The sequence below is a fragment of the Pelobates fuscus genome, chromosome 5, assembly GCF_036172605.1.
Source record: "Pelobates fuscus isolate aPelFus1 chromosome 5, aPelFus1.pri, whole genome shotgun sequence".
In the NCBI taxonomy this organism is placed as follows: domain Eukaryota; kingdom Metazoa; phylum Chordata; class Amphibia; order Anura; family Pelobatidae; genus Pelobates; species Pelobates fuscus.
Window position 1 is genome coordinate 42,674,355 of NC_086321.1, and position 27,301 is coordinate 42,701,655.

The 27,301-nt window shown below is 40.4% G+C and overlaps 1 protein-coding gene across 1 annotated transcript; it reads right to left on the reverse strand.

The window, feature by feature from the left end:
• Nucleotides 1-27,294, reverse strand: PTCD2 (pentatricopeptide repeat domain 2). Its single transcript, XM_063453755.1, has 10 exons — nt 27,080-27,294; nt 24,334-24,426; nt 16,634-16,763; nt 12,198-12,315; nt 11,290-11,368; nt 10,722-10,813; nt 9,463-9,576; nt 3,299-3,373; nt 2,200-2,313; nt 1-1,318 (listed from the first exon to the last, which is right to left on the reverse strand). Exons 1-10 carry the CDS (start codon nt 27,147-27,149, stop codon nt 1,097-1,099), a joined length of 1,107 nt encoding a protein of 368 aa, XP_063309825.1. The 5' UTR covers nt 27,150-27,294; the 3' UTR covers nt 1-1,096.
• Between the last annotated feature and the right edge of the window lie 7 nt (nt 27,295-27,301).

Sequence of the window (27,301 nt, forward strand, 5' to 3'; positions counted from 1 at the left end):
TACTATTAGAACACAGTTTTATTTTAAACTTAAATTACTGGGAACTTAAATCACTTAATCTCATTGAATTGATTTCTCTTGGTGACATCAGACCATTCATGGTTAAATTGTCCAGGGTCTCCAGGTGGCTACAGGCCAACCACTACTCTGCTGCTTAAATTAATTTATCACTGCTGCCCAGACGGGTAGAGTTACACCCTGCCTTAAAGGGAAACTATAGTGCCAGAAATCCAAAGTTCTTTTCCTCGCACTATAATTCGTTATAGTGCCTCACTCCTTCTGTCACTTACCTAGTTCCAGCACTGATATCCTTCAGCGCTGGCTGGGGGTCCGCCTTTGTTCCTCTCCCGCCGACGGGGAGATCTAATGCGTATATGCGTGCCAATGGCCACACTCGCATTAGAACAAGCCCAAAGGAAAGCATTATACACAACTATGCAATGCTTTCCTATGCAGTTTCGGGTGATGCTGGACATCCTCAGGCATAGTGACCCAAAAGTCCCTCTATTGGCTGTCTGGTAGACAGCAACTAGGAGCTGAAGTTAACCCATTAAGGTAATTATTTCAGGTAATTAAAACTGCAATAATTACCTCTCCAGGGTTAAGGGCCTTGGGACACTGCACCCAGATCACTTCAATGAACTGAAGTGGTCCGGGTGCCCATAGTGTCCCTTTAGTGATACCTCCGGCAGGGGTACCTTAAAATCCCTTACACTTGGAATCTCTATAAACAGTAATGTGCCATTTGTGTCCTCCTGTGAAATCCACCATGATCTTGTTATAGCTGCTTTAGTCTGCACCGTGTAGAAAGAAACATTGCCACACATATTTAAAGATTAAGTGATTTTGTTTTTGTCAGAGAGACTGCACCAGCAGAGTGGGAAGTTTTCTGTATCAGGAGTACCCTGTCTTTTGTTGAGCTGCTCAAGAACATTTTGACAGGCAAACAAAATATGGCACTCAAACACTACTCGCACCATAACCCCTAAAATGAGCTGCACTGGTTATGGAGCTTAGAGTGTCCCTCTCAGTAGAACACAGCAGCACCCTACGATGAGGTGTTTCTTCCATATGAAATGTAGACTCTGTGATCCAGTTACTCCACTAAAAGTGCAGACTGCAACGATCTAAATGTCCTACTGCTGACTTTCCTCTTTTTAAACAGATTCAAGTTTTGCCGGTGTTCATGAGGTGTGAAACACAGCATGTCGTCCAGTGTCAGCACACTTATTTGTCCAGAATTTTGAAGGTCCAAATAAACCTGATTAAATCTTCTTTCAAGTTCAGTATGCTTTAGCTTCTCCTCAATTGCAAACATCTGAAACACAATATTACATATATTAATAAGGCCCACTGGTTTTATTAACTACAGACAAGGGGAAACAAAGATTACATTCCTACTCCTTCACTAACAGGAAGTTCTAAAGGAAAATCCCATGGGAAAAAAAAAAAAAAGTGACTATACTGCCAACTTGCGTCCTGCAATCGTCAGGGAAACGCATCCAAAATGCTCCGGAGTACAGTTAGGATTCTCCCTGGATATTTGTCCATGTCACAGACATGTAATTCCTAAAATCTGCCACTAAACAGACAAATCTAGGACAATAAGGATGCAGTTTGATGCTCAATAAATTCAATACTGTATATAGGTTGCATTTTATTTTTTGCTAGCAGACCTAAAAAGCCTAAAATAAAACAAATGTGTGAATTCGGGATAATACTGGAACGGTTTTTATTGCCTTTAACTCCTTTCATTCCCAATCAACATATATACATGGGCTAGCGAAGAGACTGAAGAAGTGCCCCGTTAGAGTTCTCTAGAAGGTAATGAAAGAAGTTTAGAAGAGGTCACAAAAGTATGCACACAGGGGTGCAAGCGAGGCAAAAGCAAAACACTAAGAACAGAGTTTGTATCTAAAGAACACGTAGGAAGAGTCTCCCTAGGAGATATAGGATATAGAGGGCAGCTAAGTGGCACAAAAAGAACGGTTACTTCTGCATATACAACTATTGTAAGGGTGTCATTCTGGTGACACCCATGGGGTACAAAGAGGAAAAGGTACAACAACAAGTACAGAAGACAATAGAGACTACAAAACGGAGGTGTGTCCAGGCAGAGAAGGGTTAAAAAATTAACAGTACCCATCCTGCATATTGATGCTGTATGTAAGATGGATAGATAGCAAACAGTGTACTCACAACGTCTTCAGAGAATTCAGGCTTCCTGACAAATACAGGGCCAGTGGCAGCCACGGCCACTTCCAGAACGTGTAGAACATCTTCCAGCTCATTATTGTGTAACTTAACAAGAAGCTTTGAGGAAAAAAAAAGTGGATTTTAAGGTGTGAACCATATACAGGGATTTTGTTTGTTGGAAGATCATATTACAGATGGAAAAAGTCTGACATTTACTTTATTTGTCCATCTTTACATTGTAAAAACCTGCAATTTGATAATGGTGTGTGTACTTTTTATACTCTCAGTATGTTTATAAGCTTGTTCGAGCAGGGCCACAACTTTTTGTCTCTGTGAAAACTTGTCTCTTATTTGCCATTTTATCCCCTTTTTAAAATTGCAAAGCGCTACAGAATATATAGACACTATATAAATGCTAATACCGTAATAAATACGTCACATAGCTTTATGTTGTCATGGCAATATTATGGTAAACATACAATAAGCATAGGGATTTGATTGGTTAGTGGTGGTCGTTGGGGGCAGAGCTGCCACATAATATCTCACAATACAGTAGTTTAATTTGCAGAGTATAAAAAAAAAAAAAAAAGGATGCTGGTTTTATTTCTTAATCAAACTGTGCGCCACAAATGTCACCAAACACTTAATTTGTTATTCCTATGCTGCGTAGTGTACGAGAGGAAGCATAAGCCATAAGGAATAAAGCCTTACTATAGCGGTACATTTTTCTCATCATTATTCTAGTAATTATATAGCGCCATCAGATTCCGTAGCGCTGTACAATGGGTGGACTAACAGACATGTAATTCACATATAAACTATGAAAATATTAATACTTGGATCCAAGTGCAAGGCACTTATGCTTCACTGTACATTTTTATTTAAATGGTGGTTGACCTTAAAGTTATGCAGGTAATTGGAGCAGCACTATATTTTATTGCTACTAGTACCTGGAGAACCCTTATTACATGTCACCATGAAGGATTACATCAGAAAGGCTATAGTCACGTACCATTCAGTGCAATGCAATGTCAGTGGAATGAGAGGCAGGACAGAAGTGCCAAAGTATGAAAAATGTGCAAAATGAAAACAGTTTGCTTACATGTAGGTTTTTGCATAGTTTCCCATTAGTATTCCGGATCTGTGAATAAACAGTCTTGGCTGCTCTAAACTGCTTCTGTTGAATAAACACAATAAACAGAGTGTATTTAATGAGAATATTAGCTCCCAAAGCACATTATATGTGATCCTTCTTAACATAAGAAACATAACATTTAACCAGTTCAAATCTTTTATACAACCAACCAAACCTGATTATTTTATATATTTCCTCACTTTTCATTGTCTTTTGCTTGAACTGCCGCAATTGACTTGTTTAAGTCAGGCAGTCACAGCTAGGGTTTTTGTGTGTTTTTTGGTTTAGATCAATAAAGTATCGTTGAGGGGGCTGGGCCTGATTGCCATGCTGGGCAGACGTGTTTCACATGAGCTCCAGATTACTTTGCCCAAAATGAGAATTTTTGCCCCAAAACGCGACGAAAAACCAAACCAAGTTGGCAGATTACCCTCGGTGGCGGTACCGGAGCCCGATACAAGCGACATTACCGACCTGCAAATGGTCACAAACCCGGAGAGCAGGTTGACCGACCTGCGGCCTGGCGAACCCTGGAGAAACGGCCGATCTCATACAGGAGAGCGCCCGGAACGCGGAGGTAGTCACCACGCAGAGCCCCGTAACCCCCCCCCCTATGGACCAGGCGGAGGATATCCCGGTGTCCGGGAGGCAACCTGGCGAAGACAAGCGCAACTACCTTGCAGCCTCCCAAAGCGGGAAACACAGCGCGCCACCCAATATGGCGGACGCCACGCGCACGGCACAACCGAGACCCCAGACCTCGCTCGACAAGATCTTCGAGGAATTCTGGGCAAAACTACACCGAGCATTGCAAGAGCCCTCCTTGCTAACGCCGGGCTCTAACGCACCACATGAGAACCCTCCGAGCACTCAGCCCACCTCAACGGCTAGAGCTCCACGCCGGCGACACTGCCATGACGAAGCAAAAAAGCCTACATACAGTGAAAAGCACCGTAACACATATGTGCAGCCTGCACATACATCCAAGCACCGACCGCACAGGCAAAGGGCATCGTACACCACAATCCTGCCGAGGCTGGAGCAAAAGAAGCGCCGAGCGGCCTCACAGCAGCTGAGTAAAAGCCTACCTTCAAAGCGGATCTTAACCCGACCGCAGAAGCTAACAGCCATGGCTGCGACACAGGCCCCAAAATGGCGGCGCGTGATGCAGCGCCCATCGCCTCGGAAGCAGGCAGCTCTGGTGAGAACGCAGTGGCGCCCCGGTCATCAGTCTGACGCACCACAGGTGGTACTGGAGATCTCGACCCGTAGGAGAGACTCTGCCATCTGGCCCACCTCGATGCTGGGCGATATGCAAACCGCGTCCAAACGGGACTGTGATATGCCTCTGGAAGGTATTGGCTGACCGGGACACTCGAAACGGTGGCGGTATTAATCGTCCCATACCTCATATTGTCTTTACAAATTACAGATGAGAACCCGTTGTTTTTGTGTTACCCGTTTACTTTTATATTATTCTCTATAATCTAATACTCAGAATTATACTAACCAGCGGTCTGCTATAGCGATTGCTTCTGCAGCAAATCATAGGCTGGGCTGGTTAATTTTACGTTATATTCTGGTCTTGTCCACCAACCGTATAAGCCTAGCCTACAAACCTCACCCTAGAAATGCCCATCTAGTATGTTATACATTTTTCTTTTTATTTTCCTTTTTTTTTTATGACAAACAGCCTGACTTAACTCTTAAAGTCCTAAAATGTTAAAAAATTTGCAACTAACGGCCAGCTAATGTTAACCCCTTAAGGAAGCATGACGGAAATTTTCCGTCATGCAGTATTTTTCCAGCAGGGTCTATTACCTTGCTGGTAACTATGAGCCCCAGGTATCATTTGATTCCTGGGGCTCCCCTCTCTCACCTGGGGCCAGAATTAGTGTCCCCAGACTGACTGATGCTCGGTTTGCAGAGCTCAAAGTGAGCGCTGCAAACAAGCATTTAAATGGGGATTTAAATCCCCACTATTACAATTTTGTGTGATCAGGGTTAAATCCCTGCTAACACAAGGGAGTTCCAGGTATCAATGGAAACCTGGGGCTCCCCTCTATCAGCTGGGGACATTTTTAGTGACCCCAGCCTTTTTGATGAGTTACATGCAGTGCTGGAAGTCAGCGAGGCATGTATCTGCTTAAATAGGCATTTAAATGCCTATATCTAGATTGTGGTGTAAGCAGGGTTAAATCACTGCTCACACCAGGAAACCCAGGTATCATTAGAAACCTGGGGGCCCCCTCTGTCAGTTGGGGCCATTTTTAGTGGCCCCAGGTTTTTTGATGAGCTGCATGCAGAGCTCAAAATGAGATCGGCATGCAGCTGTTTAAATGGGGATTTAAATCCCCATAGAGCACAATGCAGTGTGAGCAGGGTTAAATCCCTGCTCACACTAGGAAACCCAGGTATCATTAGAAACCTGGGTGTCCCCTCTGTCAGCTGGGGCCATTTTTAGTGGCCCCAGGTATTTTGATGAGCTGCATGCAGAGCTCAAAGTGAGGTCGGCAAGCAGCTCTTTTAATTTGGATTTAAATCCCCATAGACAGCAATGTAGTGTGAGCAGGGTTAAATCCCTGCTCACACTAGGAAACCCAGGAATCATTAGAAACCTGGGGGTCCCCTCTGTCAGTTGGGGCCATTTTTAGTGACCCCAGACTTTTTGATGAGCTGCATGCAGTGCTGAAAGTTAGCCCTGCATGTAGCCATTTAAATCCACAAAGAACACTGCAGCTGAGCGATCAAGCTCAGCTACAGTCATTCTCTCAAGTGATCTGGTGCTTGGGAGACCCCCAGGGTCTGAACAAACCCTGGAGGATCACCCTCTATGCCCAAATGCCATTCTGATCAGTGCTGGGCATTTTTAGTTGCCCAGCACAGATCGCATTGCATTGGGAATAATGTCTTCAATGTAAGAGATGGGAGACTGCAATACTGAAAATAGCCAGTAGATGGCAGCAACATACCACTGTGTTTTAGTTTAAAATCCCTTTACTAATATCAGCACTGATATTAGTAGAGGGAAACCTTTGGGATTAAGATTAAATTAAGGATTATTATTCGGTTTAGCATAAATACTAGATTTATTATCAGGTTTATTACTGGGTTTATTATTAAGTTTATGTTTGAGATTAGGTTTATAATTAATTTTAGTATTGGGATTATGTTTCAGATTAGGATTCAGATTATGGTTCAGATTAGGATTAGGGTCAGCACGGGCATCCCTTGCTGAATATAGCAATGGAATTCCTCGGCTGACACCAGCAGGGGGAATCATGTTAACACTATTGCTAAAGGTAGGATTGAGATTAGGTTTAAGGTTATAATTAAGGTTACACGTGGGATTACGTTATGGGTTATGATTGTGGTAATGGTTTATTATTAGATTGAGGGTTAGATTTGGGATTAGGATTTGGTTTAGAATTAGGGCTTGGTTTGGGATTAGAGATTTAGATTAATATTAAGATCGCTACTTTCCAAAGATATGCATATGGGGTATATTTGTACTGAGAAGATGTTGCTGAGTACAGCTAAGATAATTTTATGACAGTGGGAAACAGGATATTTAAAAAATAATCATCAGAAATACTATGTGTATGTAAAAATTTTAAAATAAAAATGAATACCACAAACTTTGAAACAAAATGGTAACAAAATGTCACTTCAATAAAGCTTCTAATATTTTATATGAGGGTCCCCATGTTGTCCACTTTTGTAAATGATATGCATTGGTGGCGTTATTTAAATATATGAGCGACTAAAATGCCCCAAAATGAAACAATGACCATTCGTCAATTTGCCATTTAAAAAACCCTGTAATGGGCCGGGTATGATTTTAGCCCTGTATTTTTTCACAAAAACCTGGCTGAGGTGTACAAAGGGGGTAATTTTGTACTCAGGAAATATAGCTGAGAATAATTTCGTGATTTAATTTACAGTAACATATATCAAGTTTCCGAAATTAACTACTAAAATACAACATGTGTGTATAAAAATGCAAAAATAAAACAATATGATAACATTTGAAAGTAATTGGTGCTAACATAACTGTATAATAAAGCTCAAAATATACCATATGACATAGCCCGTGGTGTCTACTTTCACAAATGGTATGCATTTATGGAGTAATTTTAACTGTCAATCTGCTACAATGACCTAAAATGTGATATAGACACACCAAATCCATTTATCAAAATTCTAATTGTAAAAACTGTAATGGTCAGGACTCGTTTAAGGCACTGTAGCTTCACAGGATAGTGTCAAATACATACATTGGGGGTATTGTTTTATTCAGAAGAGTTTGCTGAGCATAATTATGGGGTTTTGATCACAGTGGCACATACCAGACTTGAAAAATGACCCCCAAAAATTTAATGTGTATGTAAAAAATGCAAAAAAAAATATTTTACCACAAAGTTTGACATAAACTGGTGAAAAAATGGCATCACGCTAAGGCACAATATATACCATATGAGATACACTGTAGTGTCTACTTTCACCAATGGTAGGTCATTGAGGGATAAATTCAACAGTTAAACTGCTACAATGCCCCAAAATGATACTTGCTCCATCAAATTCATCTATCAAAATTATCACTGTGAAAACTGAAATGGTCAGGTCTCTTTTATGGCACTATAACTTCACAGGATAGTGGCAAGGACATAGATTGGGGGTATCATTTTACTCTGTTGATATGGCTGAAAACAATATGGGGTTTTCTACAGCAGTAGTATATATCAACTTTATGAAATACACATTAAAAATCCTTGTTTTATGTGTGTATGTTAGAAATCTGAAAAAAACACAATTTTACTACACGATTTAGCAGAGATTGGCAGCGAAATGGCTACGTAAAAAGTGTCAGAATACCCTTTGGTAAATAGCCTGTGATGTGTGCTTTATATAAATATATACTTTTGTGCAGCAATTTTGCTTTCTGTGATGGCTATTAAGCTTACAAGACAAACATGCCAAATTCTAAAATTGCTCCACATTAAAAAAAGTTTTTACTCCTTGTATTTTGTGACCTGTAACTTTCAAAATAAGCTGAAATCCTAGACATATTATGTACTCTGAAAATCAGAACAACTAATTGAATATTTTTTAAATTACTTTCCTTAAGCTGCACTTATTATACACACGTTATTATTGCCTAAACTGTGAAAAAAAAATATTTCATTTTATTTCATTTTTTTGTATTTTTTTTAATAATAAATAAGAATTTATATATGTATATGTCACATCAGATTAAAGCCCTTTTTGTCCTTTAAAAAACGATATATAACATGTGTTGGTGTAATAAATAAGAAAAATGCAAACAGAGGTTGAACACAAACAGCAAAAAATGCAAAAAATGCTTGTGTCCTTAAGGGTAAGTCCAGTTTTTGAAGCTGCGTCCTTAAGGGGTTAATGTATAGCAAACATACATAATACGACTGTTAACACTCTGTTTTAAACATAACACTGGTTGACACTTGTTGATTTACACACTGCAGCGAAATGTTAAACCAACATATTTACTTGTGAATTACTTGAGAAAGCTATAAATAATCATTTACAATCGCTATTGAATCTAGATAGATTTGAATACCCTAAGAATCTATGTAATAATCTCACTTTATAATAGCAATAACAAGCATGTACCTGCTCTTGTCTTTGTAACTTTAAAAAATTGTGCACGTTTTCGCACTGCCTTACTGATTACAAACTGTGTATTTTGTCTCCTGTCACAAGCTGTTGGGGCGTGACAAGTTGTATGTAATTACCTGCACTTCAAAAATAAAGAATTTAAAAAAAAAATAAAGTATCGTTGAGATTTTTATTTTTTACCGCATGTCACACTGGACAGTGGGAGTTAGAACAGATTTGTGCCTCTTTTTTTTGTTACGGATTTATTTTATGCATTATTGACATAATTTGATTTAATTAATTCAAATAATATATTTTCACTGTGAACCATTGGAATAACAAATGGATGTTAGATGTTGCTGTTGTTAGAGAGGTGTTGCTGTGAAATAAACTGACCACGATACCAAGTCAACACTCAGCCCAACTCCATCTTCTTGTTACATATATTGCTTGCTATACAAATTAAGTAATTCAAGAAAAGAAAAACACTATCACACCTGTTTCAAAGCAAATGCAACTGCAAAGCAGGCAGCTTGTGTCGGGAGCCAACTGTCCTTCATCTCGATTTCATCTAGAAGAGTAGAGCAGATTTTACAAGAATCTGAATTATTCTATAACAAAAGAGAGAAAAATAGAATTAGCCACAGCTCTAACAATCCATGCCTACGTGGGTTTTTCTTTAAATGCTAAAAAATAAAAAAATAAAAAGGTTTGCTTTGACATGAGCTCTTGTATCTACAATTATATAGATCAATGCGACAATCCTTGGCTTACCCAAGATGCCAAAGCCACGAGATATTAATACAGGGATAATTGAAAAGCTAGTGAGCAGATGGCTTAAACTAAAATAATTTCACTTTCCTAGATTTGATTACTCATCTCTAAATTTCTGCCAAAGTACAGAACAGAAAAGGAATTAACTTACATCTCAACTGGTTAAAATAAAAACATTTATGCAAAACACATTATACATGGTTATTTATCGACAGACTGCTTGTAAGTATACGTACCCTTGCGGTAAGCCAATCACATGCTGCCCCTACCTCAACTAGGCACCACGTTAGTTTCACACCCTCAGGCACCTCTGCCAGCGTTTTTTGACACTAGATGCTGTAGCTCCGGGTCTGTTTATAACATGAAGACCTACCACCGATGTCACGACATCAATTCAAAATTACATCATTACTGACGTCCACTCATGTGTTGAGGGTGTTGCCATCAAGAGCCCCAGACCTATGAATACTTCAGTTTTCTGTTTTAGTACCCAGTTTGGTTTCCTGGTGATCCCAAAAGCATGTTCTTGATCATCTGTGATTTCTTGGTTATCCATCTTGGCTTGCCTGAATAATCTGATCCCTGAACTCCTTGATCCGGGTTGGCTTTTCGATATTGTGTTTTCTGAAATCCGTGACCTCGGCTTGTCGCCTTGGATATGACATTTCATCTGCTAAAGGCACTGCGTTAAGCCTGGCCTCGCTACGCTCCGTCAATACGCTGCATGTATGGCGTGCCTACTTACCTTGACGCTCCTGAATTAATTGTATAACTTACTCTATAGTGTAGAAGGATACGTGCTGAATATGTCACCAGTGAACTTACATGGCTATAATTTCTTGAAAGCACTTTGTTTTACAAAACAAATGAAATAGCTTTGGCACGAGCAGATAACAGACAATAAATACATTTTGACAGCATTGTGATAAAATTACATTCGCATCACAAACCGGTAATGTCCAATTTCCTCCCCGTGACTTACGAGTTTATAGCAGCTAGCAAACGCCAATATGTAGGTATCTTTGCTGAACTTTATTTTGCGGTTGCGCATTTCCAGTAACACGTCTACGGCTCCTGAAAAAAGAAAATTAACTTAAGAGCTCATCAGCTAAATAAAATGCAAAAAAAAATAAAATGTTTTTTTTATCCCTCATAAATGAAAACAAATAAAAGGAAATTGTTTCAATGTAATTAAAAATAACATTTGTAAGTATCTTTTACAGCTGTAAGAATTAGCTTGGTCAATTCTTTTTTTTTTTAAAACACGGCATATTGTGTAATATGCTTGCCAATGTCTACATATAACCATCTCTAAACTAATTAAAGCATTGATAGAATTTAAGTGACATTTGACCCATTGTTTTATGAGAAGCCTTGCGATCATTTCTTATGGTTCCAGCTGTGAGGGTTCCTCTTTTTAACTAAAAACCCAAAACAAGATATCTAAAACAATCAAGAATTAAAGCAATACAGAAAGAAAAAAAATAAACATGTAACTTGAAGAAAAAAGTCGATTTCAGAAGTCAGAGTCAAGACAGCCGTTTACTCACTTTCATACTGTCCTTTGGTAAACAGCATATCCATTAATATATTGAATGATGTACAGTCGTGGAAGAAATGGCCGAGTGACTGGAAACAAAATAGAATACAGAAGGGAAGATTTATAATTTTAGATGTTAAATTGTAAAATAAACGAAATTCAAGGAATCAGAGTTGTGTGCGCTATGCATGCATACACTATGTGTCTGCATTACACATAAACGTATAAATATAAAAAAAAAATACATAGCAAGATGGCAATTACAATATGCTGACTATATTCAAACCCCACAATGCACATGGATGATGTCGTTACTGTGGATTATTTCACACACGTTTTATAGATGACACTAAACTATGAACTTTAAAACAAACCAAAACTGGCAACAATATATTTGGGGAAAATGATGTAATTTGGGGTTCTGGAGAAACCATAAATCCATTGACCTGAAATCTTGTTCAGCTATATAGAAACCCTTGACATCATTATTTTCCCACAACACAAGGTTCACCGTTATTCTTCCATTATTCTGTACTTGTCACTCTATTCCTGATTGGGCCGTTTGCCATATCTGTGTACCGGACTAAGTTTCAATACCATTGCCCTATGATCTAAAGAGGAATTGTTATATATCGATTTTTCATAGTATTCTACAGAGCTCCAGCACCACATGTCCATTGCAAACATAAGTTGGCCATGGAACCCATAGAAGAAAATGTATTTATCTTCACAAAGTGATCTAATGGAATGATGTGAAACAATATTTTATAAAGTATTTTAGAATCTTCTAAAACTGGCTGAGCCTTTTTCAACACAAGCTGGATATAATATGACATTAACAGATTCAGTAGGTGCATGTTTGTCAATAACATTTGTTAAATGGTGTTCATTGCTGAACACATTTATTACGGTAATTACCTGGTCCTTCACAAGTTCCAATGCAGCATCTTCAAGATCAAGGTCATAACACAACCTGATAAAAATAGGTCCAAATCGAAATTCTCCAAATATCACATTTTTATTTTCTTCATGGTATCTGGAATGGGAATTTAAATCATATGTAATAGTTATAGCATATGGTGTCTGGTATTGAATCCAACTTAACCCCTTCAGGACCGGCCTGTTTTTGCGATGTTTGTACGTTAAGGACCAGAGCAGTTTTAACACTTTTGTGGTGTTTGTGTTTAGCTGTCATTTTCCGCTCTCTCATTTACGGTTCCCATACAAGTTATATATTGTTTTTTTCACGACAAGAAGGGCTTTCTTTACATACCAGTATTTATATTATGTCATATATTGTATTTAAAAAAAATAATAAAATATGGTGAGAAAAAAAAAAAAAAAACATGTTTTTGGACTTTTACTTGAAAAATCTTTTACTTATCTACAAAAGCTAATGAAAAAAACTGCTAAATAGATTCAAAATTTTGTCCCGAGTTTTAAAACACCCAGTGTTTACATGCTTTATTGCTTTTTTTTGCAAGTTATAGGCCTATAAATACAAGTAGGAAATTGCTGTTTCAATATATATATATTTTAAATGTATCAATAGTGACATTGTTACACCGTTTCTGTCATAAATCCCCGAAACACACCTAACATGTACATATTTTTTAAAGTAGACAACCCAGGGTATTTAAAATGGGGTATGTCCAGTCTTTTTTAGTAGCCACCTAGTCACAAACACTGGCCAAAGTTAGCATTTATATTTGTTTGTGTGTTAAAAATGCAAAAAAAGCTAACTTTGGCCGGTGTTTGTGACTAAGTGGCTACTAAAAAAGGCTGAACATACCCCATTTGCAATACCTTGGGTTGTCTTCTTTTGCAAATGGTATGCCATCATGGGGCTAATTCTCATTCCTTGGCTACCATACGCTCTCAAAGGCAACCTAACCAATCTGACAAATTTCAATAAAAAAAAAAAAGTAAAATCAAGCCTTATATTTGACCCTGTAACTTTCACAAACACTATAAAACCTCTACATGTGGGGTACTGTTATACTCAGGAGACTTCGCTGAACACAAATATTAGTGTATCAGAACAGTAAAATATATCTCAGCAATAATATCCTCAGTGAAAGAGCTGTTTGTGTGTGAAAAATGCAAAAAACTTCACTTTCACTGACAATATCATCGCTGTGATATGTTTTACTGTTTTGAAACACTAATATTTGTGTTCAGCGAAGTCTCCCGAGTAAAACAGTACCCCCATGTACAGGATTTAGGGTGTCATAGAAAGTTACAGGGTTAAGCACAGTGCTAGCAAATTAAATTATCTGGACTTTTGGCCTGGGTTGGCAGGCAGGTCCCTCAAATTGCAATCATTAAAATTACTTAATTAGGTAAAAATATTACATAAATATGCACGTAGAATTTTAATATATATACATATTTATATATTTGACGTCTACGTGTATATTTATGAAATTATTAATGTAATTTTGTATGTGGACATATGTATATTTCGTATTATTTTTATTTATTTATTTATACATAGATATATATATATCATTACATTCTAAGTGTATTTTGATATAAATATATATATATCAATATCAAAATACTGTTAGAATAAAATTGAATATATATATAATTTTTTTTTAATTATTAAAAATTATTTTTATTTTTTTGTTATTTATTTTTATTAACATATTATTTGTATTTTATAATAATATATATATACCATATATATAGTTATTATATATATTGTATATATTCGTGTGTAATTTAAATATAAGTGTATTTTTATATTAATATACGTATATATAAATATAAAAATACACTTAGTGTGACATTATATATATTATATATATACATATATTATATATAGGTATATATAGATATAATACATGTATATATATATCATATATATATACACATATTTATTTATTTTTTACACTGATTTCTTTTTTTTTACACTTTATTTTATGATTTTTTACTTGCAGGGAGACTGCCTGTCAGCACAGACAGTCCCCCTGCTGGCAGACGCAAAGACCCCTATTGCGGTCATGTGATCGAGTGATCACATGGCCGTGGGGTCCTGATCTGCCGAGGGGGGACTGCCCGGGCAGACAGGCAGTCCCCCTGGACCGGGAGGAGAGGTGATCGCCGCCGTGGGACCGACGGCGATCAGGTAAGTTGCCCAAAACCGTTATGACGGTTCAGGACCGTCAGCGGTCCAAACGCACGTTTTACCGCTGACGGTCCTGAACCATCAGCGGTCCTTAAGGGGTTAAGCAACCAGTAATCTCGAAATAAATAATGTAAATCATTCATTTCTTGCCCAGCAGATAAGGCACGAGTGACCTTCTGCGTTAGATAGACCTTGACCACAGACAGTCTTCTAGATTGTCATTCAGTGCTTTACCAATAACAAACCCACTTTCAAAGAAATTCACAATGTGAAAGCTAGTTAACGTGGGCTGGCCACTACTAAACTCTTCTTTAGGAAACAAACCGTATAAACAAAGTAAGGGATATTTTTTTTCAGGTCAATATATTTTATTATTAAAAGAATGACTTCAGTAGATTTTGTTTTCAATGATTATTAAAGAGATAGATCCTAAATTAATGTCAGGTAGCCTGTATTTTAGAATATGAGGGAAAGTTTGGGTAGGTGTCATTGGGTGGACATTTGTCCTAGATGCCACTAAAACAATGACGGTAAGGCATTAAAGTGAGAATTCAAAGTGAATGTCATATATAAATCCAATATAGCTGAATTGGAAACATATTCTACGTTAGCTATGCTTCCGCTCGGCTACTTTGGCCAAAATCTTTAAATTCACTTCGAAGTTACACATTAGTGAATAACCCTGTATATGTAATTTTCATAGATTCCCAAGGGTCAGTTGTCTGTTATATGTTTATTTTTATGGTAACCTGCAAATGTACAAAGCAACATGCACACCACATGTTATAAGCAACCCAGAAGCCCCTCAATGTCCCTTAAATCAGCAATAATCATATAATACAGATATGCGGTACCCTAGCAATATGAGTTAAAGGAACAATATAGGAGTTGGAACACAAACATGTATTCCTAACACTATAGTGTGCTAATACCCAATTAGTTTATTGCCCTCCCCCTTTTCTCCATCGCTGTGCTGATCTTCACCCTGCTACGCCGCTTCCATGGCCGAGATCATCAGTCTTAATGATCTGAGCCAATTCAATGCTTCCCCGCAGAGAAGCAGTGAGAGGCTATTGCCCATGTACGGCATGCATCAATCAGCATCTCCTTATAGAGATGCATTGAATCACTGCATCTTTATGGGGGGAGCATACAGGGTGTCCATGCACAGCTCCATGGAAACACTGAATACAAGTCCTGCAAAGATTACAGAACCTCTTCCAGGAAGTCCCTCTAGTGGCTGTCCAAGTGAAAGCTTCTAAATGTGGACTTTGGCAGCAGTGTAAATAGACAGGCTATAATGTTCCTTTAAAATAATCATATTACAAATGTGTTCATAAAAACTTATATATTATAACATTTAATGAACTACAAGATACAGATTAAATAAACCAACACACAATGTAGCAAATACATTAACATAATACACTGGAAAGTATTGTGACAAAATATTACCTTTTTCAAGGGGAGCTGTCACTTTTAAATATTTTTTATATTATGTTTGCATATCCTCTTTATTAAAGAAAGAATTATAAATATATATATATATAGCTTGAAAAATAAAAATAAATTTAAATTCCTCGCGTTTGTATCCTGCAAATGGGAGTTTATAAGTACTCTGAGTTATCAAAGTGTCACAGATGGTTTTGTGTCTTTTTTTGCTGTATTTTCAGCACAATCTATTAAATATATTGTCTGTTGCTCTTTAACCACCATTTTTAAATGTACACCATTTTTTTTTCTAATAATGCCATTTATTGAGGTTTCCGACACTCAGTAAAGTTTTCTGATTCACTTCTCTTTTTATTCCTCCTCTAAATGTGGCAGTCTTTTCTGAAATGGATAACTCTGTAAAAAATGTTGGAATTTAGGCAGAAAAATGCAGATACTTTTAGACCATTTTAAAAACAAGTTAATAAACAGAAATGACACACTGATAATGTTTCTATTTCCCCTCCTCGTTTGAAGTGTGTGCCTAGACTGAACTGTGACGTAATTTGCTGAATTTAATATTAAATTTTAAAGAATATGGAGTATCATAGGCAAAAAGTGTATAACAAAAGCTGCAGGTGATTTTTTATTTTTTTATGTTTTATTCAAAAGTGATAGTTACGTCTAAGCACGCAAATATCAGAACAGCTCTGGAATCTTAACTTTGTCAAAAGTGTCCCTTAAGTCCTCTGCAAATTATGAAAGAAGTAATGAAAAGAACACTTTTTACCTATAAATAACTTGTTTTGCAAATTCTACATCGGCTGGTGTTTCGCATAGATGAAGGAGCGTCTGCAATTCGCTACGAAGGATTATTCGGTTTTTCTGTAGTTTATCATTAACCGACTGGAAATACAAATCTAAAAAAAGGTAGATTATTCAGTTCAGATTTTATACAGCACAGAAGAAATCCAAAAGTAATGAAACCACACACCATATAATTAAATATGAAAGGACCTTTCCAGGCGTCACCAGCAACCATAACTCTATGAAGCTGTAACGGTGGCTGGGATCTCTTATTGCCCTCATACCTTACTGGATTAAATGGTTTTCAAAAGTTTAACCCCAAAGCCTACTTAGTCCATCTCAAGGTTTCTTCACTGATCTGGATAGGATCCCTGTGATAGAACATCAGCTGAACCTATCATACTATCAGTGATTCTCATTAACCGTTTGTACCTCTACTCACAATGGGCACACAATGCTTTCCTGAAGTTCTGTTCATTCCATTTAAAAAAAAAAATGCATTATCTATTTTTTTATTTTTTATTATTCTTTATTTTATTGTGCATGGCAAGAAAAATACAGTGGTGCAGGTAAAGCCACAACAGCAACCAGTGCCTTATCTGTCAACATATATGAACAATATCGTGGCAAGTCGGAACATAGCACATTTTGTAATTTTATGTAATGTAGTTTCCTCAAGTTATAGATCAACTTGTCAGTTATGAGTGAATATTCATTAGGTACTAGGGATCGACCGATATTGATTTTTTTTTAGAGCCGATACCTGATAAACTTTCAGGTCGATAGCCGATAACTTGCCGATATTCTGTACATTTACCATTTTGAAAAAATAAACAATTTCTAACGGTAAATGCACAAAATATACATGCCACATGTAGTGGATGAAGTGTATTTAGACAGGGGAGCTGTGTGTGTTGTGGATGCAGTGTGTATTTGTGTAGTGTGTATAGTGAATGCAGTGTGTTTGTGTAGTGTGTATAGTGAATGCAGAGTGTGTGTTTGTATAGTGCATGCAGTGTTTGTATAGTGTGTGTATAGTGAATGCAGTGTGTTTGTGTAGCGTGTGTATATAATGCAGTGTGTTTGTGTAGTGTGTGTATATAATGCAGTGTGTTTGTGTAGTGTGTGTATATAATGCAGTGTGTTTGTGTAGTGTGTATATATAGTGAATGCAGTGAGTGTGTAGTGTGTATAGTGAATGCAGAGTGTGTGTTTGTGTAGTGTGTATAGTGAATGCAGAGTGTGTGTAGTGTGTATAGTGAATGCAGAGTGTGTGTTTGTGTAGTGTGTATAGTGAATGCAGTGTGTGTGTAGTGTGTATAGTGAATGCAGAGTGTGTGTTTGTGTAGTGTGTATAGTGAATGCAGAGTGTGTGTCTGTGTAGTGTGTATAGTGAATGCAGAGTGTGTGTCTGTGTAGTGTGTATAGTGAATGCAGAGTGTGTGTCTGTGTAGTGTGTATAGTGAATGCAGAGTGTGTGTCTGTGTAGTGTGTATAGTGAATGCAGAGTGTGTGTCTGTGTAGTGTGTATAGTGAATGCAGAGTGTGTGTCTGTGTAGTGTGTATAGTGAATGCAGAGTGTGTGTCTGTGTAGTGTGTATAGTGAATGCAGAGTGTGTGTCTGTGTAGTGTGTATAGTGAATGCAGAGTGTGTGTCTGTGTAGCGTGTGTATATAATGCAGTGTGTGTCTGTGTAGCGTGTGTATATAATGCAGTGTGTGTTTGTGTAGAGTGTGTATATAATGCAGTGTGTGTGTTTGTGTAGCGTGTGTATATAATGCAGTGTGTGTGTTTGTGTAGTGTGTGTATATAATGCAGTGTGTTTGTGTAGTGTGTGTATATAATGCAGTGTGTTTGTGTAGTGTGTGTATATAATGCAGTGTGTTTGTGTAGTGTGTGTATATAATGCAGTGTGTTTGTGTAGTGTGTGTATATAATGCAGTGTGTTTGTGTAGTGTGTGTATATAATGCAGTGTGTATGTGTAGTGTGTGTATATAATGCAGTGTGTATGTGTAGTGTGTGTATATCATGCAGTATGTTTGTGTAGTGTGTGTATATATAATGCAGTCTGTTTGTGTAGTGTGAGTATGTAATGCAGTGCGTGTGTGTGTATGTATGTAATGCAGTTTGTGTAGTGTGTATGTATGTAATGCAGTTTGTGTAGTGTGTAGGTGTAGTGTGTATGTATGTAATGCAGTTTGTGTAGTGTGTATGCATGTAATGCAGTTTGTGTAGTGTGTATGTGTAGTGTGTATGTATGTAATGCAGTTTGTGTAGTGTGTATGTGTAGTGTGTATGTATGTAATGCAGTTTGTGTAGTGTGTAGGTGTAGTGTGTATGTATGTAATGCAGTTTGTGTAGTGTGTATGTACGTAATGCAGTTTGTGTAGTGTGTATGTATGTAATGCAGTTTGTGTAGTGTGTAGGTGTAGTGTGTATGTATGTAATGCAGTTTGTGTAGTGTGTAGGTGTAGTGTGTATGTTTGTAATGCAGTTTGTGTAGTGTGTATGTTTGTAATGCAGTTTGTGTGGTGTGTAGGTGTAGTGTGTATGTATGTAATGCAGTTTGTGTAGTGTGTAGGTGTAGTGTGTATGTATGTAATGCAGTTTGTGTAGTGTGTAGGTGTAGTGTGTATGTATGTAATGCAGTTTGTGTAGTGTGTAGGTGTAGTGTGTATGTTTGTAATGCAGTTTGTGTAGTGTGTATGTATGTAATGCAGTTTGTGTAGTGTGTAGGTGTAGTGTGTATGTATGTAATGCAGTTTGTGTAGTGTGTAGGTGTAGTGTGTATGTATGTAATGCAGTTTGTGTAGTGTGTAGGTGTAGTGTGTATGTATGTAATGCAGTTTGTGTAGTGTGTATGTATGTAATGCAGTTTGTGTAGTGTGTATGTATGTAATGCAGTTTGTGTAGTGTGTATGTATGTAATGCAGTTTGTGTAGTGTGTATGTATGTAATGCAGTTTGTGTAGTGTGTATGTTTGTAATGCAGTTTGTGTAGTGTGTATGTTTGTAATGCAGTTTGTGTAGTGTGTATGTTTGTAATGCAGTTTGTGTAGTGTGTATGTTTGTAATGCAGTTTGTGTAGTGTGTATGTGTGTAATGCAGTGTGTGTGTGTGTTTGTGTAGTGATGTAATTTGTGTAAAATGGGGGGGATTTTTTATGTTAATTATTTTTATTTTAATATTTAAATGGTGTTTTTTTTGTTTCTTTTAGTCCCCCCTTCCTGCTTCTTACCAGGGAGGGGGGATATAGTATTCCCTGGTGGTCCGGTGGCTTGTTAAGTCCTGAGGGGTCCACCAGCAAGCGCTGGCTTACCTTGCCAGCAGCTCCTTCAGCTCCCCAGTGTAAATCTCGCGGCCCTTAGTGCCGCGCGGAGCGTTGCAATGGTAACCCGTGGCAACGCTCTGCGGCCGCGGGTCTCGCGAGATTTAGACATGGAGCTGCAGGCAAGGTAAGCCAGCGCTTGCTGCCGGACCCCCCAGGACCGCCAGGCTTGTAATGAACCTGGCGGTCCTAGGAGGTATTATCGGCAATATCGGTAACTCTATTGGCCGATACCGATATTGCCGAAAATACCGAATATCGGCCGATAATATCGGTAAAACCGATACTCGGTCGATCCCTATTAGGTACACACTGTGATTGTCTGACTGACTATGGGATTACATTTGTAAGTTACAAGCTTGTTAGAGTAGGTTTGAGTTTCCACCAGGCATAGCGCGCCATCGTCATCTTAATGCAAGAAATCAGCACCAAAGTGGCGTTAATCTTTAACATCAGCTTAAACATTAAAATTAGCTTTAATATTAGCTTCAACATTAGCTTTAACTGTAGTTCTATCAGAGAGGGTGCGTGCGTGTCGATGTCTACCACCACCGCGACACCAGGTGGGGTTAGCTAAGGTGTATGTAAACTGTGTGTGCCTTAATAATGTCATAGCCTCACAGGCCGGGGTCACTGCCAGCTCCGGCCATTACCCAGACAATGAAAAGTTAGCTTTTCCCCATGCGTGGGGATAGTCCCTGTGCACTACCTAAGATGGCTACAGAGTCCCAAACTCCCGCTGCTGGATGCATCAATTGAGGTCTGCTCCCATTATTTCTCCTGGTTGTTGGGGGAGTATGGGTATGGTACCTGTTGTGCCTCCGTACCAGGGTGCGATCTGCCGCGTTGTGGAGTTGGGGTATAGTGGTGGTGTTACTGGGTGTCCTCCAGGTACAGGTCCTTGGTGCAGGCTTCAAGTTAGTTGGTGGGTCATACTCGGCTGGAGTGCGTCTTGCGCCTGTTTCCTGGGAGTGCCACAGCTGTGCGGGTATGCGTGAATATGCAGGCTTTTGTGGTGCTTGTGTGTCTTGGGGTCTCTACCAAGGGTGATTAGTGTGGAGGTCGAGAGCCTTTGTGGGATCCCCCACCGTGGCGGCTGGGTGAGTCTTACACACCACCTTGTTCTCTGGAACTGCCGCACTGCCGTCGGCCATCTTAGTGTGGCCGCGTGGGAGCTGTCTGCCTTTGGTGCGCAGCTGCACAAGAGAGCTGTAGGCTGTTAAAGTGCAGGCCTGCCTGGTGGGGACCGGGATAACCCCCACCGGTCCCAAGGGGGGGTGGGTAACGGGGCTTTAGCAGGCTTCAGCACGAGTCCAGGACCCTCTAGATTGGGAGAGCGGCCGTCCCTCCTGCTCCACGGGTCGACTAGGCCGCACCGTCCCCTCCGGTTCTTTCTGCCTCAAACTCGGCCCCCAGCCGCTGCCACACGAGCCTGCCACGTCGTAGCTCCAGTATGTATTCACTGGGAGGCGAAATGTGGCCAGAATCCATGCTAGATCGTCTGATCGCCATGAGTGTCAGGCCCCGCCCCCCCACATTATCTACTTTATGCATTAAAAATAATGTGCCATTTTTTACCATTGTATCATTTTAAGAAAAACAATTAAATAAAAAAATTCAAATAATATTTATTAGGGATGCACCGAAATTTTGGCTGCCAAAATTTTCAGCCTGAAAATGAGTCTATCCCGTTTCGGCCAAAAAACGGCTCAAATTTGCTGAAATTAAAAAAAATATATAATTTTTTAAAAATATTTTTTATTTTTGTAGTGCATAGTTTAACAGACATGCTTGTATTAACAATTCAGATGATTATATATCACAAAGATTGTAATGATAACATGAAAAGTCAAGAATACTGCACTTGACGTGTGGGGGGAGAACACTATGGGACAGAGGAGGGGGGGATAAAAGAACACTATGAGACAGGGGAGGTAGGGGAAGAACACTATGGGAGATGGGATGGGGGAAAGAACACTATGGGACAGGGGAGTGGAAGAACACTATGGGAGATGGGATGGGGGAAAGAACACTATGGGACAGGGGAGGGAGGGGAAGAACACTATGGGAGATGGGATGGGGGAAAGAACACTATGGGACAGGGGAGTGGAAGAACACTATGGGAGATGGGATGGGGGAAAGAACACTATGGGACAGGGGAGGGAGGGGAAGAACACTATGGGACTGGGGAAAGGGGGAAATGAACACTATGGGACAGGGGAGGGAGGGGAAGAACACTATGGGAGATGGGATGGGGGGCAACACTATGGGACTGGGGTGGAGGGGGGAAAGAACACTATGGGACCGGGAAGGAGGGGGGAAAGAACACTATGGGACCGGGAAGGAGGGGGGAAAGAACACTATGGGACCGGGAAGGAGGGGGGAAAGAACACTATGGGACCGGGAAGGAGGGGGGAAAGAACACTATGGGCCCGGGAAGGAGGGGGGAAAGAACACTATGGGCCCGGGAAGGAGGGGGGAAAGAACACTATGGGACCGGGAAGGAGGGGGGAAAGAACACTATGGGACCGGGAAGGAGGGGGGAAAGAACACTATGGGACCGGGGAGGAGGGGGGAAAGAACACTATGGGACCGGGGAGGAGGGGGGAAAGAACACTATGGGACCGGGGAGGAGGGGGGAAAGAACACTATGGAACCGGGGAGGAGGGGGGAAAGAACACTATGGGACCGGGGAGGAGGGGGGAAAGAACACTATGGGACCGGGGAGGAGGGGGGAAAGAACACTATGGGACCGGGGAGGAGGGGGGAAAGAACACTATGGGACCGGGGAGGAGGGGGGAAAGAACACTATGGGACCGGGGAGGAGGGGGGAAAGAACACTATGGGACCGGGGAGGAGGGGGGAAAGAACACTATGGGACCGGGGAGGAGGGGGGAAAGAACACTATGGGACCGGGGAGGAGGGGGGGAAAGAACACTATGGGACCGGGGAGGAGGGGGGGAAAGAACACTATGGGACCGGGGAGGAGGGGGGAAAGAACACTATGGGACCGGGGAGGAGGGGGGAAAGAACACTATGGGACCGGGGAGGAGGGGGGAAAGAACACTATGGGACCGGGGAGGAGGGGGGAAAGAACACTATGGGACCGGGGAGGAGGGGGGAAAGAACACTATGGGACTGGGGAGGAGGGGGGAAAGAACACTATGGGACCGGGGAGGAGGGGAAAAAGAACACTATGGGACCGGGGAGGAGGGGGAAAAAGAACACTATGGGACCGGGGAGGAGGGGGAAAAAGAACACTATGGGACCGGGGAGGAGGGGGAAAAAGAACACTATGGGACTGGGGAGGAGGGGGGAAAAGAACACTATGGGACTGGGGAGGAGGGGGGAAAAGAACACTATGGGACTGGGGAGGAGGGGGGAAAAGAACACTATGGGACTGGGGAGGAGGGGGGAAAAGAACACTATGGGACTGGGGAGGAGGGGGGGAAAGCACACTATGGGACTGGGGAGGATGGGGGAAAAGCACACTATGGGACTGGGGAGGAGGGGGAAAAAGAACACTATGGGACTGGGGAGGAGGGGGGAAATGAACACTATGGGACTGGGGAGGAGGGGGGAAAGAACACTAAAAAAGAGGGAGGGGAACACTAGAGAGGGGAGATAGGAACATTAAACAGGGGGGGCACTAAAAGAGAAGGGAAGTTTTTCATATTAGATTAATTAAATTCATTAAAAAGTCTGATATTAATAAACTTATAGGGAAAAAAAACACTTTTTTTAAATCATTTGGGGAAAAAAAATAAAGTCCTTTTTTAGTTTTCGGCCAAAGGCATCCTGAATTTTTGTTTTCGGTCCAGAATTTTCATTTTGGTGGATCCCTAATACTCATATCTTCTTAGCATATTTGTCTGGCTCCCAAATGTAACACTTCAAGGATCATATCCAGCTATGCATTACGCATGGATTATGGAACAATAATTTTTCTGTCATGTAAGTTTGGTGACAACATGAACTTTCTAGAGCTTTTACTCGTGTCTTTTCATGAGAGAAGTTTTTTGTGGAATATTCACAACTATCCCATTAAAAAAAAACAAAAAAAAAACACAAACAGACGAACAATAAAACAACAACAACAAAAAATCTGACACATCAGTGTCTCAGAAAAGCTGCAGATTTGTAGCAAATGAGGAAATCCAGAGTGCATTATCTTTTCAATCAGAATAATTTTAAAGGAGAAATGCCATTAGTTTCCCAATTTGTTTTACAGTTTAGAGTAGTCATTTTTTTTCCCCAAACCCAGAGTGTTCCTTTAATTCTGACAGATTCATTTCAAGAACACAAAAGTGTGTTACAAATCAACAAAGTAAGGTTTCATAATAGATTATGGTTACCTTTTTTCCCGTAGACATGATATACCGTAGCTAGTTTCTTCTTCTGAAAATCACGGAGTTTAAGAATTTCTTCGGTTAACAGGTATCTTTTTGCTAAACAGATAAAAATAAGGTTAGTATATATCAAATTCCATTTCTATTATGTATAGACTATGAATTTGTGTATAAAGAAAAAAAATGCATCTGGGACTATGTAATAAAAATGCAGTGAGTATGCATGTCCACAGGGCACAGTTTACCTCAGCGTACCTTGCTCTGTGTGCGTGCACATCCAAATGTATATGCACATGTCCGAGCACAGCTACCTCCTGTAGACTGTAAGTTTGTTTGAGCAGGGTCCTCATCTACCCATTGTTTCTGCGTCATTGTGTAATTGTCTCATTTATTGTAAATCTTCCCCCCTTTCATAATATTGCAAAGCGCTGCGGAGTGATTTAAAAAATTATAATAATTCCACAGAATGTTCCTTTAATGATGGAGAGTTGCAATGCATATTTAGATTTCAAGCCTTCCCTGTTCTTAAAGTAAATCAGCTACTCCCCTGATCCAGCAATACAACGGTCTTCTCACCACAGCTCCACTCTGCCCAACAGAGAAGCACTGAAATTCTACAGGGCATTCAAACAGAATGCAGTTTACGAAGCATTACCTTCCGATTTGAGCAATCGTTCAAAGCAAGTAAAGAAGCGCACCTTTCCAAATGATTTATTTTTAAATCGGCACTTGTATAATGTAGGGCAAAGGACACATTCATGTTGTGCTTTATGGGTTTGGAATGCTCCTTAAAAACCAACTAAGAATACAGGATCATTTTGTAAAATGGGAACAGTCAGGTGACTTTTTTGACTTCCGGGAAAATTACACTTCAAAGAATTAAAAACTGAATAGCAAAATGCAGGCTAAACAGCCAGGAAGGGACTATAACAGAGTCAGCTATTCTTTCAGTATGGTTATTCTAGCCTTTTGGGGACTTTGCCAAATTTGCTAATTCTTCTGACAGTGACGTCGTCACTGGTGGTCCGGTGGCAAGGAAGTGATGGGGTGCAGGTTGAGGTGAGGTTACTTATCTAAACCTGTCCCTCGCAGGCGTCGCCATCTTGGTCGGTAGCCAATTACAATTGATTCTTAGATTCCGTCTTGTGTCAAAGAAAGTCAGGCGTAGGAGTTCGTACTTTGTCTCCGCTTATCTCTCGACAGGGTTGGAATTTCAGAGAAAAATTATGAAATACTAGTTTTTCAGGGGGTTTGACTGTGCCACTTCAACTTTTATTTGAATTTTCCCTTTAGTAAATAACCCTATGAGATATTCAATACCCTGTGTGAATGAAAGCTTTCCCCAATTCCATTTTTGCAAAGTGGTTATTTTGATCAAAATGATTCCTCTGTCAATTCTCAAGAAATCTTAGTTTGGTGAATACACATCAGGAATTCCTACATGATATTTACTGCACAAATGTCACATCTCTGGAAGTGACAGCTACCTGTTCCCTCAACAAATTAAATGCTATTGAATATTGCACCGGCTTCCGTATTCATGACTTAACAACTCCATAATGCCTATATGATTGGGACTTGGGTGCCTACAGAGAAACGCTGTACTGGCATCTGTGTGCACACGCATTCTCCAAGTAGTGCTATATGCAGGTACAAGCTGTGCGTGATACTGCAGGTGTTCATTTGTCCGTGGTGCCTGATGTGCCCTGTAGAGCTTGTAAAATGAAAATATATATATTTTTTAAATTAGTAACGACACAACCAATAGTTATTAGTTAGCTGTTCTGCAAAATTCTCACGTGTGACAGCTCCACTTTGAACGTTATGGTGGCAAATATGCAACACTTGGCCATATGACTGACATGTAGTTATTCTAACCTCAGCAATAAAATGATTTAAAATGATTACTGTAATCCAAACTGCAAAAGGTAGGCAAACCATAGAAACATCTGTAAATTGTCTAGCGGTTTTAGATGATCATTTTTTTTGCCTTAATATTGTCATTTGGATTTCAATCCTTTACAATTCATGGTTTAATGAATACAATATAATGTGTCAACGGGCATACATTTTAGGCCCCGGACTTGATTGGAAAACTTGCCAAGTCTGCTATCTTTTCACCTTGACTACTGTGACCCCAATATGTCAAATTCAATTCAAATTCCCAAGAATTCAAACTTAAAAAAAAAAAAAAAAAAATGTATTCCCAAAATGTAGAATAGCAGCAAATTGAAATCTTGGGGTTTGTTTTTTTCTTTGCTTGGTGGCATATGGGGGGGGGGGGGGGGGGGTGTTACCTTGGTGGAACACTGTCTGGGGGGGTTACCTTGGTGGCACACTGGGGGGGGGTGTTACCTTGGTGGCACACTGGGGGGGGGGGGGTGTTACCTTGGTGGCACACTGGGGGGGGGGGGGTGTTACCTTGGTGGCACACTGGGTGGGGGGGTGTTACCTTGGTGGCACACTGTCTGGGGGGGTTACCTTGGTGGCACACTGGGGGGGGTGTTACCTTGGTGGCACACTGGGGGGGGGTGTTACCTTGGTGGCACACTGGGGGGGGTGTTACCTTGGTGGCACACTGGGGGGGGGGGGTTACCTTGGTGGCACACTGGGGGGGGTTACCTTGGTGGCACACTGGGGGGGTTACCTTGGTGGCACACTGGGGGGGTTACCTTGGTGGCACACTGGGGGGGGGTTACCTTGGTGGCACACTGGGGGGGGGGTTACCTTGGTGGCACACTGGGGGGGTTACCTTGGTGGCACACTGCCGGTGGTGGGCTCACAGCCCTGAGCACCCAGCGCCCTGCTCCCAGCACCGCCATTCTGTCCCCGGACCGCACCAAGTCCGGCCGAGTAGCAGCAGCCTGTCTCCGGGCATAGGCCCCCCCTCCGCTCCTCGTGCTGTCAGGGACCTGACCCGGGGGGAAGGTGTCAGAGCAGCCTGGATGGTGGTTGGTCAAACCCTCCTCCTCGC

Bases quoted from the DNA above. Each gene is read 5' to 3' on its own strand.
- PTCD2 (XM_063453755.1), bottom strand. From the start codon at position 27,149: ATGGCGGTGCTGGGAGCAGGGCGCTGGGTGCTCAGGGCTGTGAGCCCA. The intron at 11,369-12,197 runs GTAATTACCGTA...TTTTGTTTCCAG, and splicing joins TGGAACTTGTGAAGGACCAG to TCACTCGGCCATTTCTTCCA. The intron at 1,319-2,199 runs GTGAGTACACTG...ATTGTGTTTCAG, and splicing joins CTGAATTCTCTGAAGACGTT to ATGTTTGCAATTGAGGAGAA.